Here is a 20,231-nt window from a genome sequence, read left to right as displayed (position 1 = left end):
TTTTGTCCACGGGACTAAGTCAATCATGTTTCACCTATGCATAAAACTTGTAAAAAGAGCCATTAATTGACGGACCTATTCGAATATCACAAAACGACACGGTATTGAGAGATTTATGAAACGCGATTGATTCTTTCTGGTGATATGAATTATTAATAGACCGAGACCAATTGAAATATATTTAGGAAACTCAGCATCACGCGTACCTAACGAGGTAAATTCTTATTAGCCAGTAGTCTATCTTGTGGTTACTCTTGATTTGCGTCACCCAATACCACCTCGATAGAATCTAATATATTTTTCTAATTAGGTGGGGTTTAGGGTTGGATTCGTGGAAGTTACCTACCAAATGAACTCGTCATAGAGTTAGTTCGGGCGTCATTTGCCATTAGAAATTAATTCATAACGGATGGCCGTCGTTGAATTGTGCTCGAGAAAGGTGGTCCACCCGTTCCAGCAAGGAAGCAAGCAGCCGGGAATCCATTTTTTGGATCAGAATGGAGCAGCCCCTTTTTGCTTTAGTTGGATCCCACTTTGCTATATCAATAGCATCACCCAAAGCCAATCACTGTAGTAAAGGAGTCAAGTTGTTGATTCTTTTTTCACTATGGAATTCAATTGAGAAAGAATAACTTTTCATTTTTTAGTAACTCCTCTCTTTGGCTGCTTCAAACTAGGGAAAGAAATACTGGCAACGTGGTTATCTTCTCTTCGAATCGAAGACGGGTTCTGAATTTTGGTAATTTCATGATGAATGTCTTGGAAATGGATTCGATTGTTGCGCCCTTTAATTCTAATTTAAGGAAAAAGCCAAAACAAAAAAAATTACTCTCGGGAACCAAATCAAATATGGGCATTACATTACATTACATTACCTCTAATCAGACAACTAATCTTTATTATAATCAGCTAATAAAATCAGGAGAATATGTGCAAGACGACTAGCCAAATGATGCATTTTAATCACCTTGAATTGAGCAGGCCCACAATGCCAGAGAACGCCATATCAACTGCTTTCCATTAAACTTACCAAACACCCACTTCATTAGCTAAGTACAGTTACTCCAATTATCAATTGATAAACAAATTATTAGCTCTTGCTGCCAAATAAAAACCAGCGACTCCCACTTCCACGAGAATGTACGGAGCAGTCTAATTCGTGGATGTTCTTTGTGGGAGACCGAGAAGGGATTTCATTGGTACCTATTTAAGACTAAAAACAAAGAAAAGCATAAGCAGAAAAAGATTCCGCAAGATCCTCCTCCGTGTACTCATCAATCAATTGACCCTTTCGATTTTTCTCTTGTCTGCTTCCGGATTAATTATAATTAAAATCTCGAATTTCAACATATAGTGGGCCACCACCCAATTACATTGGCCTTAGTGCTAGGGGTTATATGAAAATTAAAAAAAATAATTAAGTTGAATGAATGGGATATGTCTAAGTCTCAATGGCCTTTTGGTCATGTGTGGCTTTTCATTGGCATTTTCGTTTTGTCTTCTTGTCCTGGACAAATATGGGGTGAATGAGACTCTAGTAATGTACTGGGGAAGCTTCTTCCCCCAACAATGGGAAAAAGCTCCAAGAAAAAGTGACAATATATATATATATATATATATATATATATATATATATATATATATATATATGTGTGTGTGTGTGTGTGTAGATTAATACCATAAAAAACTATAAATTGATATACATATGTTAAATTTACCTTAAATTATTTTTTGATCACCAAAAATCCTAAACTGGTACACCTGTGGCAAATTTACCCCAAACTAATGACATGCTTATGACAAATTTATCATCCGTTAAATTGGATTAATACCACGAAAAATCACAAATTGATAAACACGTGACAAACGGAGAGGTAAAACGCCAAACGAACACACCCGTCAACTTCTTCATGTCATCCAACTTAGTAATTTGATGTTAAAATTTAACAAAAACTAACGGATGGTAAATTTGTCACAGGTGTACCAATTTTGAGTTTTTGGCGGTAAAAAAATTAATAGGTGTACCAGTTTGGAGTTTTTCATGGTATTAACCTATGTAAATAGAAATAGTTCAATAATTGAAGTTAGAGCTCCAAATTAAAGCAGGTTACTTGGATTTTAGATTCTCTATTTCATCTTTAGTTGCCATTTTGTTTTATTTTTCCCATTTTGGCCCCAAGTCTCCCATAAGTATCAGCCGCCAAGATAATATTTTCACAAGAAGTCTTCTCACATGTATATTAAATGTCAGGGTTATGTGTGGAAGGTGTTAGAATAATAAAATATTAAACCACACCTTTATTTGACAACTTAGTATGGTCATTTTGTCTAATACAAAGCGTGGACATATTTAATTGGGGAGACAAATGGGGCCTCAAAAGATTTAAACTCGGGACTTTCAGCTTTGATACCTATTGAGATTTTGTGAGACCACTGACAACCATTCTAAAAGCTTAAGCTGTTAGATAAAAATGTGGTTTAATATTTAATTATTCTAACATAATGACTAGACTGGCATGACGACCATTATTGAGGATACACAAAATTACTAATCTCGTATTGTATGATGAGAAGAATTACTTAGTATACTTGATAGATCATGTATCCAATACGAGGTTCATGGTACACAAAGATCTTTTTTGTTAAAAAGAACAAGGGAAATTCCACAAACCCATATCTGGAGATTTTCTTTCACAAACCTACTTTTAAATGTGAATGATTTGCGAGTATCTTCTAAAGTTTAATGGTCAACGTAAGTGGCGGACATGGAAAGTTAAAAGAGCGAGATAAAAATAAAATAAATTGTGAAATCTTAATTCATGAGGCGAAACAACAAAATCTATATGGTATTTCATAAACCATATGGTAAATCGCTAAGAATTGGAACAAGCAACTAACAAACTAGAGGTGTGACAGTCCCAGCGTGCCTCCTTGGTCCGTTGTTATTCATATATAAATGGATCGTCTATGTGTCATTTGCACTAGCTTTTTTTGAATTAGTACATTAAAAAGTGAAAACTTCTCTTAACATGACTATCATCAATCTCAATAGTCCACAAGATCTGGCTTCTTCTTCTTTTTATGGGATAAGTATACTTGAAATCCTAAAACTTATCACGAAAATGTAATTGAGTCTTAAGATTTTCAAAACGTGCAATCAAATCTTAAAAATTATCAAGAAAGTTTAATCGAGTCCTAAAACTTTCAAAAAGTGTAATCAAATCCTAAAACTTATCACAAAAGTGCAATCAATTGAAGAACTTTATTGGATCAGTTTAACAAGCTTTAGAAATTAATTACACTTTTTTGAAAGTTTTATGACTCAATTGCACTTTCATGATAATTTTTAGGACTTAATTTTACTTTTTGAAAATTTTAGAACTCAAATGCATTTTCATAATAAATTTTAGGATTTTCAGTGTACTTATTTTTTGCTTTTTGCTTTTGTGGGCAGCAAAATGACGTAATTTTGGCAAATCCTAGAAATGAGTATATATATATATATTTTTGGATGCATATGACTAATAATAAGAAACAAGGGTAAATATAATAACAACATATGATAAAAACAAAATGAAAGGTATGGGAAGAAGAGATGCAGAATCATCGTGCCCTCATGCACGGGAGATTCTCTCCTGCTATTTTCCTAAGATTCTGCTTCCCGCTTGGATTGACATAACTTCATGTATATTCCGACTTTAGGCCTGACCCGCCTTAGGTCAATTTTTTGCATGAAATAATATGCTTATTTTATAAGTTTTTGAGCGAAATTTGTGGAACTTTTTAAGAAGGCTCCAAAATGAGCCACTCAAAGTCATCTGGTCTTTCTTGTATTATTCCCAGGTTCTTGTCCTTCGGTCTGTCTAAACCTTAATGGATCATCTATGACCCTTGAATGACTTATTGTCCTCATCTGATATGACATGATATGAATTAATATTATTTGACTCCGGGGCTTAGATGATTGTAGAGTCGAAGTAGACAAAACAATCCCACGACAAAACTTACGTAGAGCCCGAAGTAATTGATTTTTAGATGTGTCATAATGATAAAACGAAACGATCGAGATCTAGTTTCTCAAGAAACGTCAGGTCTTATATTTAATTTTGTCAAATTTCAGGAATCGATATATATTGAAATAGTTTGTTATTATGAAAAGAGCTTACTCTTGATTATGTAAAAAAAGTTATTGTTGACATGAAAGTGGTGATAATTCATCATAGAAAGTGGTGATGGTGGGAATAAGGCACATATTCGCAAGAGATGTATTGATTGGTTGTTTATATATAGGACCAAATCATACATTGTTCATCACAACTGTTCAAAAACAATTTCTTCATCGTAAATATCTCTTTTTCTCTTTTCACATATATAACTTTGATAACACATTCAAAGTAAAATTTCAAGAGAGAAATTGAGTAATTACTGAACTCGTTTCTCTATAGCTTTGGTGTATATCCTAGAGGTATATTTTTTCTAAACCAAACAACAATAATAATGAGGGCAAATAATACTTGAAGGTCAATGATCGTCGTCATGTAACAAAGCCTAAAAGATCTATAACTACCGCTTTGTCTTCATCAGCAATTAAATTCCCCCAGCAGTATATATTTTGGATAAGAAACATGGCTAAAATTAAAACAAACAACATAGAATAAAAACAAAATGGAAGGTGTGGGAAGAAGAGATGTGGAATCATCATGCCCTCATGCACGGGAGATTCTCTCCTGCTATTTTCCCAAGATTCTGCTTCCCGCTTGGATTCATATAACTTCATGTACATTCCCAATTTAGACCTGGCCCACCTTAGGTCAATTTTTTGCATGAAATAACATGTTTTTTTATTAATTTTTTTAGCGAAATTTGTGGAACTTTTTAAGAAAACTACAAAATGATCCACTCAAAGTCATCTGGTCTTTTTGTATTATTTTCATGCTCTTGTCCTTCCCCTTGTGAAAACCTTGATGATTCTTCCATGACGCTTGTATGACTCATTGTCCACGTTTGATATTTTATGAATTCCATTATTTGACTCCAGAGCTTACTTAATTGTAGTGTCAAAGTAGACAAAACAATCACACGACAAAAACTCATGTAGAGTTCGAAGTAATTGGTTTTTAGACGTGTCGTAATGATAAAGAACGATCGAAATCTCATTCGTCGAGAAGCGTAAGGTCTTACCATTGATTTCTATTTTGGCTCGATGAATGGAGATTCGTTTAGACTCTAAATGGTTTGTATTATAATCAAATTGAGAAGGGAGATTTAGTTTGGTGGCCGAAAATGGACTTGGAACACTTATGAATCGTGACAGCAGAGGAGGACAATTCTAGAATATGCCGGACTAACTGGCCATATGAGCATTACGTACTTGGGCAGACCGAGTTGAAGAATATTTCATTGTACTGAGTACAAGAGCATTTTATTAAGGCTCCATTCGTTTCGAGAAAAACAATTACCAAGAAAATATTTTCCGGATTTTCTGGGGTTCGGTTCATAGAAAATAAATGAGTAAAGGAAAACATTTTCTATCAATGGAAAAAACACCTTCAAAAGTGAGCAAGGAGGAAATCATTTTCCCTCATCTTTCTTTCACCCAAACCAAGCACGTTCTTCTCTGAGCACTCTTTTAATTTTTCTTTTCTTTTCTTTTCTTCTTGTTCTTTTTTGCTTCTTCTTCAGCCGGTCGCTAGCCGCACCAGCCGAAGAAGAAGGAAAGAGAAAATAAAATAAGAAAAATTAAAATTTTGAATTTTTTAAAAATAAAACAAAAATTAATACAAAAAAATTTTTTAGAAGGAGTGCATGGAGGAAAATCAAATCCGATTTTCCATACCAAACGGCAAAAAATATTTTTCAATTCATTTTCAAGTTTCAGCCAGACACTGGAAAATATTATCATTTTCCTAAAAATTAACTTCCTGAAAAATATTTTCCAGAAACATCACATTTTCTGCGAAACGAACGAAACGAACGGAGCAAGTATATGTGTATGTGTATATGCATGTAAGTGTAGATCTCAATCTTATATATAATGCAATCCATCGCAAGACAAAAGGCTAGATGGCAGTCACTCCATCACCCTCGTTCCTCCCTCTGCCAAGCTGGAACGGACCCTAGATGGGAACCAAACTTCAAGCCATACGAAGATGGAGTTACACACAGTGCGATATCGGTTCGCCTTCCTGACCTTCCCATAGAATGCTTTGATCGCCACATCCTCGAAAGTAATGGGAAATTGTTAGGTCAGCCAATCAAATTCGACACCATCACTCTCTCCGTAGAACGGTACGCTCGCGTTAACATCCGGATGGACATTACCACAACCTCTCCCGACGACCATAGAAGCTGATAGCCTCGTACGGGAATTGATCTATGAAAACACTCAACTCTTATGTTTTTTGCGCAGTCGTGTTCGACACATGCAAACTCGATGCAACTTCACAGCTGCCGCCAATCCCCGCAACCTCATTACAACCACCCGAACCTCCAAGATCGCCTGCAGTCCCGACACCGGCTCGACATATGGGCCTTGGCTCATTGTCAACACCGGGAGGAGCAGAAAGAACAATTCACACCAGATGGGTCCAAGTTCAGCTCATGTGAACCCACCTCATCAAGCCAACATCCACAACCCCACCTGGGCCTATCGCTTTTATCACCCACCATGCCTCCCAATGGTCCATCCAAGTCACCCATAGCTAGCATTGAGCACTAAGGCTGTATTTGGTCGTCTGGATTTATAGCCAGGATAGAACTGGATAGGATAAGATATAAAATCCAAGGGATTTGCTATATCCTATTTACTGTTTGGTGAATTGGGGAAATAAAGTCAAATATTTTCATATCTTACCATGTCCATTATTTACTATAAACGTCATATCAGTACAAATGAACCTAAAAATTGCACAAACGGAGATGATAAAAAGCTCTCACAACACTCTTACCAACTTCATTTTTATTTACTTATTTTTTTTATTATTTTCCCTCTTTTTTAATTTTTTTATTTATTTTTTCCCCTTCCATCATTCTCTAATAAAATTTTATTAAATAGTAAACTATACTAATACACCTAAAATATGTTATAAATATATATATTAGTATTGATTTATATATATGAAATTTATATCACAAGATATAAAGAAATTTCGAATATATAAATAAAAATAAGAATAGATAAAAACGAAATTTTTTTTTTGTTATTTTGAATTTTTATGTTAAAATTCAAATACTATTTATATTCAAATATTATTTTAATTTTATTAATTTAACAAGTTTGTTATTCGAGAAAATTGATTTTTACGTTATGGATATTAGAAATCATATCCATCTTTATCCCACCTCCCCCATGGGATAATTTTATCCGGGCTATATCCCTCCCATATCCGACTTTATCCTATCTTGAGTAGACACCAAACACAGGATAGGATAAAATTTATCATATCCTGAATTTTATCCCGACTACCAAACGTAGCCTAGGGGTAGTCAATTTCCACCTAGAATTGAGAATCGGATCAGTAGGGCCGGGAATTGAACCGGACCGGACCGGTTGGTACTGATTCGATTCCCGGGTTGGTCTAGTTTCCAGGTTGGACCCGTTCGGTTTAGGGTATTGGCAATTTCCTTTTTTTTATTCTTTAAAAGAAAAGGAAATTAAAAAAAAAGCATATCAGTCCGAGCGGTTCGATTCCACACCTGAAACCAAGAACCAAACAGATTATCCCCAGTTCAAAAAATTTGGAACCAGTTCCGGATCAGTCCGATTCCCGTGCACACCCCTATTACTACATCTACAGGTAGAGAGAGACGGCTCAGAGTAAGACCTAGCTACCTAGCTAGCGGTATTGCTTCTTTCCATTTCTTTGAAGGTGTTGCTTCGTTCTTTTCGGCTTTATCTACGTAGCTAGAGATAATGCTTCGACTACAAGCGCGAGTTCATGTTTTCTGGGTGACTGACTCTCCGAGTGGTGAATTCGCTGCGGTTTTCTCGGGGATTCGTCTGCTCGAGTTCGTGCATGTGAACATTTGCGAATGGATGTTCTGATAACAGCAAGCTAGGAGTCGTGCATTATGAAAACTGGAGAGAGAATTCTGGATGTGCCTCCCTCGCCTATGTCTCATTCATTAAGTAAAAGTTTCAGGGTACATAGGTTGTTGGGCCTTTTGTTCGTTGGGCTTTGACAACCCAGTCCGCCACTTCGTTATATTCTCTACTGCAGTGAGCTAGCTTTAAATTTGCGAAATTCTTCAAGAAGGTGATAAGGGCGTGCAGCTCCCACCGAATTAGATCTGCACCGGTTAGAGCACTTATCAGTTCTAGCTGATCTGACGCCAACTCCAAACTCAAGTTCGATCTCCCTTAGAAACAAGCTAGGGTGGTTTATCTGCGGTGCAGCGAGGTGATATGACCATTGCCAGTCCATGGCTGATTTGTATAATCGGCAGTGGCCCTGTTTACTTGTGGAATATATGTGTATGTATGTGTATATGTATGTAAGTGTAGATCTCAATCTTATTTGTAATGTAGATGGCTGGACTTTGAGTTCCATTTGCGAAGGCGAGGGTGATGGTACTTCAAATTCACTGCAGAAGTCATTACACTGTTGAAGAGCACGAATAATTTCAGTTCTAAACCACTAGTAAACTCAAGAAGTTACAGTCGTAGATGTGCTGCTTAGACTCGAAATTTAGTAAATAAGTCTTTGGTCCCTCGTTCTACAACTTGTTCGCCTCCATCTTTGACGTCCAATACCCTGTTCGCCTCAGGCAGAGCACTTCCAGCTTGCAGATGTTCTTGTTAGGCCCTCATCTGCATATTGACCTATGCATCTACAAGCTGGTTTCACACCACCAATGCACGCACTAGTATCGCTTTGATCATTGTGTCGCTTTCAGAACAATATTGAGAGCTTTCCTAACACGAACTTCGTGGAGGAACGAGGGTCAGATTTACATATACTTGAGGTCAAACACCCTACTCATGTAGGCATATGTTGGTGTCAGCCTCGCCATCAGGAAGAGCCAATGCTTATGATAAGCAAAATCATTTACACTATACTGACACATTAGTCTCCTTATGCAAATTCCCTAATTCATTAAGCTGCTTAAATTGGGGTAATTGAAAGAAAATGGGGTTTTATCCATAAATCTCTATTATAGGAATCGTGGTAGGATCCGTTTTCATGATCACTTCCACGTCCATGGTCATCATGATGGTCATGATTTGGAAAACCAACATACTCCTTATAATTCTCTATGTCCTCATCATCGAACTAGTTTTCCGTGAGTCCGAAGGCAAGGACATAGAGGATTATAAGAAGCATGCTGGTTCCAAATCATCATCATTATGATGAAGAAGGAGATGAATGTGAAGACGGACGTTACCATGATTTCTATACTAAAGTATAGGTATAAAAAGTGAATTTGTCTTTCAATAACCAGCTTAATGAATTAAGGGGTTTGCCTAAACAGACTGAATGTGTGTATATATGGATGCTTTTGCTTACCATAAGCATTGCCCATCTTCAATGAGAAACAGCATCTGCAGCTAATCACGGCATGTTGATACAAGGAAACCATCAAACTTCTGCAGGTAGGCCTGTTAAATGATTTTGAAATAACTCAGAGCAAATAAAATTAGATCGAACTAAATTCAAATTCAACCTAGTGCCTCTGCTACCCAAAAAGCACATATCTACAAAAGAAATAAGGTAAAAACGGCTTATTCTACGGAATTGTCCATAAGATCAACAATGATCTACTTTACAATAACTTAAACCGGAACGTGTTAATTATGATTTGTAGTGTTTTTTTTTTTTGTCCTATTTCTAATGAGAGCACTTATTTTAACAACCACAAGCAAATCGAGTAAAACCTTGTATGCGGAAAGAAGTGTCGATTCATAATACTGCATCTTCTCGACATCCCTTGAAACTATCATCTCGAGCTCCTTCTCAGTAGGAAGTCTAGTGTGGTAGCTATCATATCACAACAAAGGAAAACATCAAGACAGAGCCAAGGGAACATATGGTGAGTAGATGTAGCTGTGAAGTTCACATCAAAATCAACTCGGCTACATACCCAGGAATTATGTCTTCGAACACAGCCAACAAAGATAGAAGCCCAAGCTCAACGATAGCATAATAATCATCAACTGCACATCTGCAGCATTTCCTTTTTAGAAGTTTAAAATTAGACTCCGGATCAGCAAGCGTAGCAATTCCCAGCTCCCCAAGTTTACACTTCTTAGTTTCAAATGACTCTTCTGCAGTGATGTCCTCTTTCAACTCAGCCTAAGAAAACATGACATTGCGTACAGGTGAGAGGAAATGTCTTGATGGTTAAGTACTGTACAAAGGTTACGAGAATAGTAGTATGATACTAGCAAACTTGGGATAAACATTCAGGCATAACATCAAGTCCAAATCTTCATTGCAACTTAACCAATGAATGCACCTAAGCAAGCTGCAAATGATCCCCCAAGATACACGCACAAGTTTTACCCAACAGAAAGCAAAACACTGAGAACAGAGGTACATGCACTTCCACACAACTCAGAAGTACAATGAGAACTCCAGGGCACGCTGCATCTCACCAACAACCAAAGCATAAACAGAAAGAAAATAAAAGGGTAAAAAAAAAGAATACATTTTTTTAACCGTCCATCAATTTTAGCAAGTGTTCATGTTCCAGCCCCTTAAGAAGAAAAGGCACTCGATTGGAAGACGGGATATTTCGAGGAGACAAGAAGCAAAGACCAAAAGAAGGAGTACAGGGGTGGTTGGAGTGATGCGGTACCGAAATAGCTCTTTGGGGGTCGTCTCTCACTTCATCTGGAGGCAGCTCTTTCGCTTGATTCTTAGCCTCTTTCTTGCTTTTGTTGATCTTAGCTCGCCTTTCATCTTTAGATAGCTTCACCAGAACTTGATCTGTCTCTTTGGTGTGTTCTTCTCCTTCACCTTCATCTTCAGATGGTTTTGGATGCTTTCAACGCTGATTGCCAAAAGGCAAAAAGGCCTGAAAGTTAGCACCGGTCAATATTGAGCCGAAAGTGTAATTATGTTTCTATATACAAGAGGATGCAAATCCAGGTGTGATAGTGCAAATATTAGGTGAATTAGTTTAAGACAATTGGCAAAAAAAACAAGGATTTAGGACTGAATTGGCACAATTGCAATAGGTTTAGGATTTTTTGAGTGAAAGTGTGATTATTTTCTATACACAAGAGGGTGCAAATACAGATGCGATAGTTGAGTTTGCCGTACATGGTCTTTACAGGCAGAGCATCCAAAGGACCAACTTGAATTCCAGGTTCCTCCTCCTCCTCCTCCTCATGTGTCTGCAAGGCCTTCTTCTTCTTCAATCTCTTCTCATAGAGAGCTTCCAGGGCATCTTCTTTAAGGTCAGCCACTCGCCTGACATGCCTGCCTTAGCTTCAGGTCAGCATCTTCTTTCGATCGCTCTCTGTCTCTCTGTGACCATGTAGATGTGGTGAATGAGGGTAGTTGTGGGAGCTTCTCTCGGTCATCATGTAAATGTGGTGGATGAGGGTAGTTGTGGGAGCTTCTCTCTGATCACGCAAATGTGGTAGGTAGTTGTTGGAGCTGAGATGGCCTTTGTTGACCATCTAGCAACTATGTAAATAAGATTAACAAAAATGTCTTGTACATGTGATTTTAGTCACAGTTTTGTGGTTATATAATGAAAATGACAGCTTTCTATTTCATTGGATTTCTTTAAAGATGAACCATTGAGTATTCAAATTGAGAATAAAACGGCAATATGACCGGCAAATAGGCCGGTCTTGGCAAATGCTGACATGGCTCAGGGAGGCCAAGCCCGGTCACCGAGGCAAATGCCGACGGTCATGTGTCCTGTTTTCCTTCGGTAATTCATTGTCGTAGACCATGGATATATTTTAGCTGGACGAAATCTATGCAGAGATATAACAAAACTACCTATTGGCCTCCATATCTATATAATTAATCACTCATTTGAAGAGGTCGAAGAAAAGGCAATCGCATCTTACATTTGTTTAAGCTTGAGAGATCTTTCTACTGTAGGACTGATGAGAAAAACTGCCAAATGTATGGGCACTTCCACTCCAAATCATCATTGTCTTCGTACCTGAACATGTACCGACAACATTGTTTTCACCTCCCATGCTTGTCCTTCCTTATTATATATGTTCGAGATGTAACATATACATAATATGGTGTCCTTTCTTTGTTTTCTTACTAGAAAGCCTCTTGCTTGAAATGGGAATATCAAAAAGCCATTCCAAATAATGATATATGAATCTACAACTAGCTCACTTCACTCCATAAAAGAAAAATTATTAGTTTTGGCTTTTCTTTTTGGTCTCTATTGATGGAAACGAAGGACCATCCATTACTAGTCACTAGCATCATCATAGATAGAAACTATTAACCAAAACCAAGCACCAGCCAGAACACTTTTTGCTTCCCTCCTTTTTCCAATGGTTAATTTATGATTGTTATATGCGAATGTTATTCAAATCATACATAGTATGAGATCCGCATCATGAAGTTGCTCTTGCAAGGATGCTGCCAACATGTCAAAGCATCGCACCCATTTTCAATCAGTCTGATCACATGCTCAACATCCTCAATTATCCAGGACCGGCGACCATGATTATTTGCCAATTTAGAGACCATGATTCAAGTCGTGGTCTCTTTCACTTTTCTAGGCTACTAGTAGACGATGAAACCCAAATGGGAGCTAGTCCTAGTTCTAGCAAGCTAAGCACTCGGCCATTTATGCGTACCTTAGCAAAAAACTGCACCAACTTCTGTTCCCATTACAAGAAGTGGGAAGAAGATATTAGGCATTTAAGATCCAATCAGAGTGGGTGCCCATACCATATCTTTTGCAGTGGAAGCAAGTTGGCAATGGCAAGTCTTGCCATTCGCGGTCATTACTTGGGGCTTTGCTAGCATAAAAGTCCTTAAGCTACTGTAAGAGTAACAGCTTGTCGTGAGCCACAAATTCTTGAAGGGATGGACCCGACAACAATTTAAAATGATTTTTTATTTATTTTTTAATGATTCAGAACATGTTGTTATTCTCACAGTAGATTAAGGACTATTACTGAATCATTTCTCCTTTTGATATATCTTTTGATTTAATTACTTATTTCTTTTTTGTTCGAAATTTTAAGCACTTATTTCACTTTGTATATCCAACACATGAAGAATGGCAAAATAATCACCCTTGTATTTATATATCCTTAGAGAGATATATAGTGCTATGAATAAGTAATATAAATTCTCTCATATTATCTTAAAAGTTAGAACCTCATTAGCATCTACAGATTTTTTGGAAAATTCTCCAAAAAAATCCTAAACCAATTCCACTTTTTCCAATTCAATTCTAAACCTTTTAATTGTGCAATTGAGTCCTAAACTTTTTCACGTTTTTTGATTGAGTCCATCTAGCCAATTTTTGCTTGAAAACGCCGAAATGAACGCCGGCGGTCCTATGTGGCACAGCCAATGCTGATGTGGACAAGTTTTAATAATATTTTAATCTTTTTTTCGAATTTTTTGTTTTTCTTTTCTTTTCTTTTCTTTTCTTTCTTCCCTTCTTTCTCTTGCCGATTGCTAAGGCGAGCTTGCCATCCTCTAGCAAAGCTTGCCTTTGCAGGCCACTAGCGAGGCTCAACCATCGCCGTATCGGTGAGGGTGAGCCTCCCCCAAGAACTGGTGAGGCCGACCTCGCCTAGTGATGGTGAGGTCGAGCCTTTCCAAGGGCGGACGAGGTTTGCCGTCACTAAGCTGGCGAGGTCAACCTCGCTAGTGGCTAGATAAGGTTCAACCTCATTAGATTTGGTGAGTTCAAGCTTCGCCTAGCGATAGCAAGGTCTAGCCTCGCCAAGGGCAAGCGAGGCTCGCCCCCTTGCCGACCCTTGCCTCTGGCCAATCATCGGCCATAACTAAGGCCCGATAGCCAGCTATAGGAAGAAGAAAAGAAAAAATCAATAAAATATTAAAATATTATTAAAAATTATCTATGTGAGCGCCGGCCACGCCACATAAGACAACCGGCTTCCACGTCAGTGATTTCCGATCAAAATTGTCCAAATGGACTCAATTGACAAAATGTGAAAATATTTAGGACTCACTAGGCGAGGGTCGATCTCAGTGATTTCCAAGGTCGACCTCGCCCAGGCCAAAACTGGCAAGGTCGACCCTTGCCCAAGCTAGAGCGACCTCGTCGGGCATCGCCTCTCGCTGGGGATTGCCCTCGCCCAGGCGAGGCCAGCCCACTTGATAATAACCGATGGCCGATCACCAGCAAAAAGAAGAAGAAAGGGAAAAAAAGAAAAAATAATAAAAAATCGAAAAAACATTAAAATATTATTACAAATTGTACACATGAGTGCTGGCCGGCATCCGCATCAATAATATCCGGCCAAAATTAACCGAAAGGATTAAATTGGTACTAGATTGAAAGGTTTAGAACTAAATTGGTATAATAAAAAAGTTTATGATTATAACTTTTCTGACACTTTTCCCGTCAATTAAAATATGTTGGACTCCGATTAGTACAAGCAAAGTGTTAGTTAATTGTTAAAATACTCTCTCTCTCTCTCTCTCTCTCTCTCTCTCTCTCTCTCTCTCTCTCTCTCTCTCTCGTTTTTTTTCTTTAAGCAAATCGGGTCGAATGAATTGCATTGTACTTTATAAAGCTCCTTAAGCTTCCTTCTCAATTGAACATTTGCTCTTATTAGTTGAGGTCAATGCACAAAAATCCACAAATTAAATCATTGTCAAGTGTCTGTCTACTCATCTAGTTCCCAGGCTGATTATGATTATCGAGTTCACTGAAAGCTCTTGGACTTTTGGTGTGAGTTTGAACAAACCGTGCAATCTAGTCATCTCGATTGTGAGAAAAGAAACTATACATGTTAGATGAGTATGGATGATTGCCATCATTCTTTTGGTGGGGATTTGTAAAAATGGGACGCCTATAATTGATGGACTCTTTGCATGACGATCCAGTCATCGGCCATGAGAAACGAAACTATACACGTTAGATTCATTTGAGTGTGGGTCGGATTCATTTGCGTGATTGCCATCACTCTTTTTGTGTGTGTTTGAACAAACAAGACATGTGTAATTGATACATGCTAGATGAGTATGGATCGGGCGAATTTTGCATGGTTCACCGGTATAAAAAGTCCTTCCTTCTTGATGGGTTGCTCATCTACTTCTCACATGGTCTTTTTGTTTAGATTTATAAAAGAACGAAAAAAAAAGTACACATCTTTATTCTCTCATCAAAATTAAAAATGTTCTCGGCTTTTATAGAATTATGAAAAGTTACGCATGAAATTTTGAAATGTTATTTGATTTTTATAGGATTATGAAAAACTTACGTATGAAGTTTTGTGCTAACAATTATTTATTGCGAAAATTTCAAGTGTTTAACTTCAAAAAGCTCTAATTGTGTGCGTTGCAACATTTGAAAGAAGCAAATACGTAAATTCGTAAAACTTTTAAACCGCTACGCCGAAACCTCTTCGAATTAATTTCTTCCAATTTGACTAACAAAAAACCTAATTTGATTTTTTTATAAGACACATGGCGAACCATGTAGGCACTTATTAAACTCAAATCAGACATAAAACTTATCTTTTTCAATATTACCCAACTTGTTGTCAAAGAGAGGCAAAAAAAAAAAAAAGCCTGCTGGAGATGCACAGTTGATCTTTTAAGAATCCTAGACAGTTGACTTAACATTGCACAAGCTCAAATCCTCCTACAACCAAATATATAGAATCTCATATCTTGACAAAAAGTAAAATGTTTAGATCAATTTCCCATTACATGCCATGATCAAATGTAAGCCGATCGAATGATATTTACTGAAAATTCCTCGGTGCACTTTTTAAATCATTTCAGCAAGGATTTTAAAGCAAACAAGGGTTGCTGACAATACAAAGAGGAGATGTTGTCCGTGATGAGTTTGAGTTGTCTCAAGGCCCGAAATGGGATTGCAAAGACCAAGACGTTGGTGAAAGGTCTAATGGAAATACAAACAGAGGAATCTACAAAATAAGATATGAAAAGTATAGAATTGCAAAAAAGGAAATTAGGAGCAGAAGAATGTGATGTTGATTACCTCTCAAGCATTTCCTCAACAACTTCATCACTCAACTTCTCACTGTGACCTTTCTTTAACATTATTGTCACAATAAGTGGCCAGCAGTTCTGCACTTGAGCTTCCATCGACACTCTTATTGCAGAAGAACTCGAATGCCTCATTTAGAGCCTACAGAAGAGCAGAGAAATTGACATTAAGCATAAACACAGGATGCCAGGAGGCGGCAATAGTAGCAGCATACCTCATGAAAAAGAACGTGGTTCTGGAAACAATCCTCGACATATGCTAGGTACTTATCATGTAATTCACCCACTTTCCTGAGAAAAATCTGCAAAATGTGCACGTATATCAGCTTCCTTTCAATATTTAGCCTCCTTTATCCAAAATAAGATGTGAAAAAAAAGTAGGTTGGATAACTTGTTCTTGCAAACCAACCACATCCTTCTTCTCAAACTGCGAAAGAAACAGAGTCATCTGTTCAACAGAAACTATTTTACTTTGCATAGTAAACATCTAACAGTTTTTCAGATTCCCTGGACGTGTGAAAACTATGCTTAGCAGCAACCTATGCTTTCATGGCTAGTTTCAGTGGTCTTAGTTCAAGTCTCTCATTCCATCTTCATAGCGCTTGGCAATTATTCAAATGCATACCCCTTTTTCATCTTTCAGTCCCTTAAAACTCACATCCCCAATTAACAAAGAAGAAAAAGCAAATGGTGCTTATTTAAGGATATGGAAACTGTTTTTCCAAACAAGAGGTCTATCAACACACAACTAAATGCATCTGTGCATTTGTGATACGCATTCCACAAAATATCTACAATTCTGTCACTTCATTGCGTTGACTTGTACACTTCTTATGATTTTACTAAGGATTAAGTGCCTTCTCAGTCCAAAATCCACTAGTAAAAATCATTTAGCTAAGTGAAACAAGGTATCCTTCAAAATAGACAATTTTTAATGACTCGCTAAGATTCTATACCTCATGAATTCCTATGAAAGCATGCAATTTAGCAGTTTGAACAGCTAAAAGAGTACAAGAAACACATAAATGTGCATACTTTCTTGTTGCTTGCCGCATCTTCAGCTTGTTTGACCAAAGCTGTACCTTCAGCAGTAACATGCTGCGCCATACAACGAAAATAAGTTCAAGAAAGCATAAAAGATCTACTTCCTAGAAAAAGCACGATTCTACGGTTAATGACCTGTTTAAATATATTTGCAACAGGATCCAAGCCCCTAGGTATTTTAGAAAACAGCCTGAACATTCTTGACAAATCCTCCACCTAAAAAGCAAACATTCCAGTCAGTAATAACGCATCTTCCCTATCAAAAATCAAAAGTACCAAATGGAAATATAAAAAGTAAAGCAAAAGCAAGCACCTTATCATCTCTAAGCAATGCGTGACACCCGGAGGGCTCTTTTTCAAGTAGTTGGCTTGCATAGACAGATAGTAATTCATGTTGAACTTTCTGCAGAAATCAGGAAGTAAACCTTGCAAATTAGAGTTGATAGACTAAATAATAATGATACACCACAACTTCACGCAGAATTGTCATTCCAAAAGTCACACCAATTTCCAACCTCAAGTAACTTTGGCTCACTACTTGGATGCAGGTAGTGAGAAACCCTGTCTCTCTCACGTTTTAGACACTCTTCAGCCTGTGATCGCCAATAACATGGATTAATATCATTAAAAACAATCAACTACGACATTTCAGGCTAAGGGTGTAAAGTGTAAGCATTTCCTTCAGCATGTAATCTTGACAAGAGTCTTCCAGTATCCAAATCGAAGCCTTCCTAGAATAATAAGCAGCAGTATCTTCAAGCAGTGATGCTTCAAAGTCACCTTCATAACGATCCATTTGCCCCATCCCAATCTCAACAAATATATCCAAAACCTTCTTTAGTAAAGCTCGGTCAATTTGCTTTCCCTCACGTTCTTGATCAATCTACTCAAAATTCAAACCGGTCATAACAACTAACAAGATTTCCAGAATTAATAAACCTGTCGAGGATCAGAGGGGATGGATACAATCATACCAAAGAGATAATAGCATCCCTGACTTTTGCATATAACTCCCTATATACCTGAAAGCATCATCAATGAAGTGTAATGAGATAATTGTCAACACATATGAAAAAAGTCGACATCATTAATCTGCAGTCAGCATAATTCAAGCATATTTGAACCATGAACTCTTCTGCAGATGATCAGCAGAAAGAGGACATCAGGTCACTGGTGACATACCAGATCACGAAAGCAAGTCAGGCCAACTTCATTAAGGGGCCGCAATGATCTTTGAGCAACGAAGTACCGGTCCAGATAATAGAAGAAACGAGATAGCCACATAACCATCACCTTATGGTTTGCCCACCTTGTCACAAGTTCTCTCAGCAGAAACTCATCATGCATCTCCCTCAATGAAGGCAATACCTAAATCAAAGACAGACCAAGAAGTTAATGGAAATAGAATACTCAGAGAACCCAAAGGGCATGTTGTCCACAGTGAAAAGTACGTATTACAACAAGGAAAGGGTTAATTGTGAAACTTCTAAGTCATATATCATCAGAGAAGGACGTCCATGTCATGAATACTACCATCTCACTTTCAACCATCAATGTGATTAAGTACTAAAAGATAGTTTCTACCTAAAGATGAGATGATTAAGAGAAAGCTTTCATATAGCATTTCAAAAGGTCAATAAGGGCTTCATAAGTACACTGATTCATCTGCTATCTTCCATCAGAAAAATCAATAAATCAACTGCAATAATTATATCAGACTCACACCAAGGAACTATTTGGTGTAATAGTACACACTTCTTTGTGGATATTGTATATTCCAACGAGTGTTAGTTGTTTCTCATGTCCCACAAGGAGGCGGCATTCAAATTTGATCACTTCACTATATAGCTCAAAGCTTCTTGATAACTGCCATATAACTCGAAAGTTATTGGTCATTAGTGTCACACTTTTCTCAGATCATGTCCAATTGATGATCTCATCTCGGCATTTTCCCATTTCCACTACAAGAACAAGTTCCAGTTTTTAACTCGAAAGATGAATTACCATCACAACTAAAAATTTGATGCCTTATTGCTATAAAAGTTTTTGCCGTCGAGAACTTCTAAACAATCCCCAAACCTTATTCATTGGACCAAGTGCCCACTGGCACCTCAAAACTAGCATTAATTTTGAGGAACATCACCCGGGAATTCTTTTAACACACATTAATGGCAACTCTTCGCGTCCGTATGCTATACAATAAACAGATAAAACTTCAATTTCCACAGCAGCTCCTAGCAATCACTGTATCTTGCATATTTCTCATATGCCCATTATGAAACAAATCGAAAAGAGCACAAACAAAGCGATTACTAATTCCTCACCACTGAATTGATGTACTCTTCAAAGGACTCTCCATACTTGTCATAGAGTTGCTGGGAGTAATCATGAGGAGGCTTCTGAGTACACATATTGTAAATGGTTCTGCAAATAACATCAAAGAAGTCAACAACAATATGATCATGCAGCTCAGCGAGCAGGCATGCACCGAAAAAACAAAAAAAGCAGAGCACAGAAGCGGAATACGCGTAGATCATGATGTAGTCCTCGGAGGTGAATTGGGGCTCAGGAAGCCCTTCGAGGAGCTTCGTGATACCCTTCTGCACAAACTCCCATCCTTGTTCTAGGTTGATAGTCTGCCTGTCGTTCATCTCCTAGAACCACACCCTGACCCTCAATTCCTCTGCAGGAAGAACAGATTCGCAGCTAAGAATCTCGCCAATGCACAAGCACCATAAACACTAAAACCCGCAAGGTCGACAACTAAGCGCGCATAAGACGCCGGTAACAAGCTCCTACTTTGTAAAGCACCGTAATAGTAAGGGGTGGTCAACAGGCCAAAAAGGTCAAAGAGAGAAAAGAAATAAAAGAATAAAAATCAGCATCTCTCCAAGATTGGAACCACACGTCTAACGCTGATGAAATATAATATTTCAGAATATCATGTTAACTAGTTTACTAGGTAAGTTGCTCGAAATGATTAATGTTACGTCAATATTGGAATCTTATAATATGAACTACGTTAACACGAAA

At 37.6% G+C, this 20,231-nt stretch overlaps 1 protein-coding gene and 1 long non-coding RNA gene across 6 annotated transcripts; both read right to left on the bottom strand.

Annotated features, from left to right (window-relative positions):
* Positions 1-8,543: 8,543 nt before the first annotated feature.
* On the bottom strand, positions 8,544-12,358 carry LOC115682949 (uncharacterized). Of its 5 annotated transcripts, XR_008816875.1 has the most exons (6): positions 12,029-12,043; positions 11,265-11,613; positions 10,798-11,016; positions 10,081-10,292; positions 9,622-9,977; positions 8,544-9,583 (listed from the first exon to the last, which is right to left on the bottom strand). It is a non-coding gene; the product is annotated as an uncharacterized LOC115682949 (long non-coding RNA). The 5 variants fall into 5 exon arrangements; XR_008816874.1 differs by having other exon boundaries at positions 10,773-11,016; positions 11,265-12,358; XR_008816873.1 differs by having other exon boundaries at positions 11,265-12,348.
* A 3,394-nt stretch (positions 12,359-15,752) lies between these two features.
* On the bottom strand, positions 15,753-20,002 carry LOC115682947 (cullin-1-like). The gene is made up of 11 exons (XM_056312692.1): positions 19,725-20,002; positions 19,523-19,622; positions 18,381-18,566; positions 18,173-18,220; positions 17,880-18,081; positions 17,714-17,793; positions 17,512-17,601; positions 17,334-17,414; positions 17,190-17,252; positions 16,370-16,456; positions 15,753-16,296 (listed from the first exon to the last, which is right to left on the bottom strand). Exons 1-11 carry the CDS (start codon positions 19,847-19,849, stop codon positions 16,186-16,188), a joined length of 1,173 nt encoding a protein of 390 aa, XP_056168667.1. The 5' UTR covers positions 19,850-20,002; the 3' UTR covers positions 15,753-16,185.
* Positions 20,003-20,231: the final 229 nt, after the last annotated feature.

This window comes from Syzygium oleosum, unplaced genomic scaffold, assembly GCF_021117445.2.
Source record: "Syzygium oleosum isolate NSW1041296 unplaced genomic scaffold, Sole_v2.1 Sole_v2.06, whole genome shotgun sequence".
NCBI classification, from domain to species: Eukaryota; Viridiplantae; Streptophyta; class Magnoliopsida; order Myrtales; family Myrtaceae; genus Syzygium; species Syzygium oleosum.
This window is presented reverse-complemented; position numbering and strand designations above follow the sequence as displayed.

Excerpts from the sequence above, each read along its gene's own strand:
- LOC115682947 (XM_056312692.1), bottom strand. The coding sequence starts at position 19,849 with ATGAACGACAGGCAGACTATCAACCTAGAACAAGGATGGGAGTTTGTG. Across the intron at positions 18,082-18,172 it reads GGGATGCTATTATCTCTTTG|ATTGATCAAGAACGTGAGGG; the intron begins GTATGATTGTAT and ends AATTTTGAGTAG. Across the intron at positions 17,602-17,713 it reads GTGAGCCAAAGTTACTTGAG|AAAGTTCAACATGAATTACT; the intron begins GTTGGAAATTGG and ends TGATTTCTGCAG.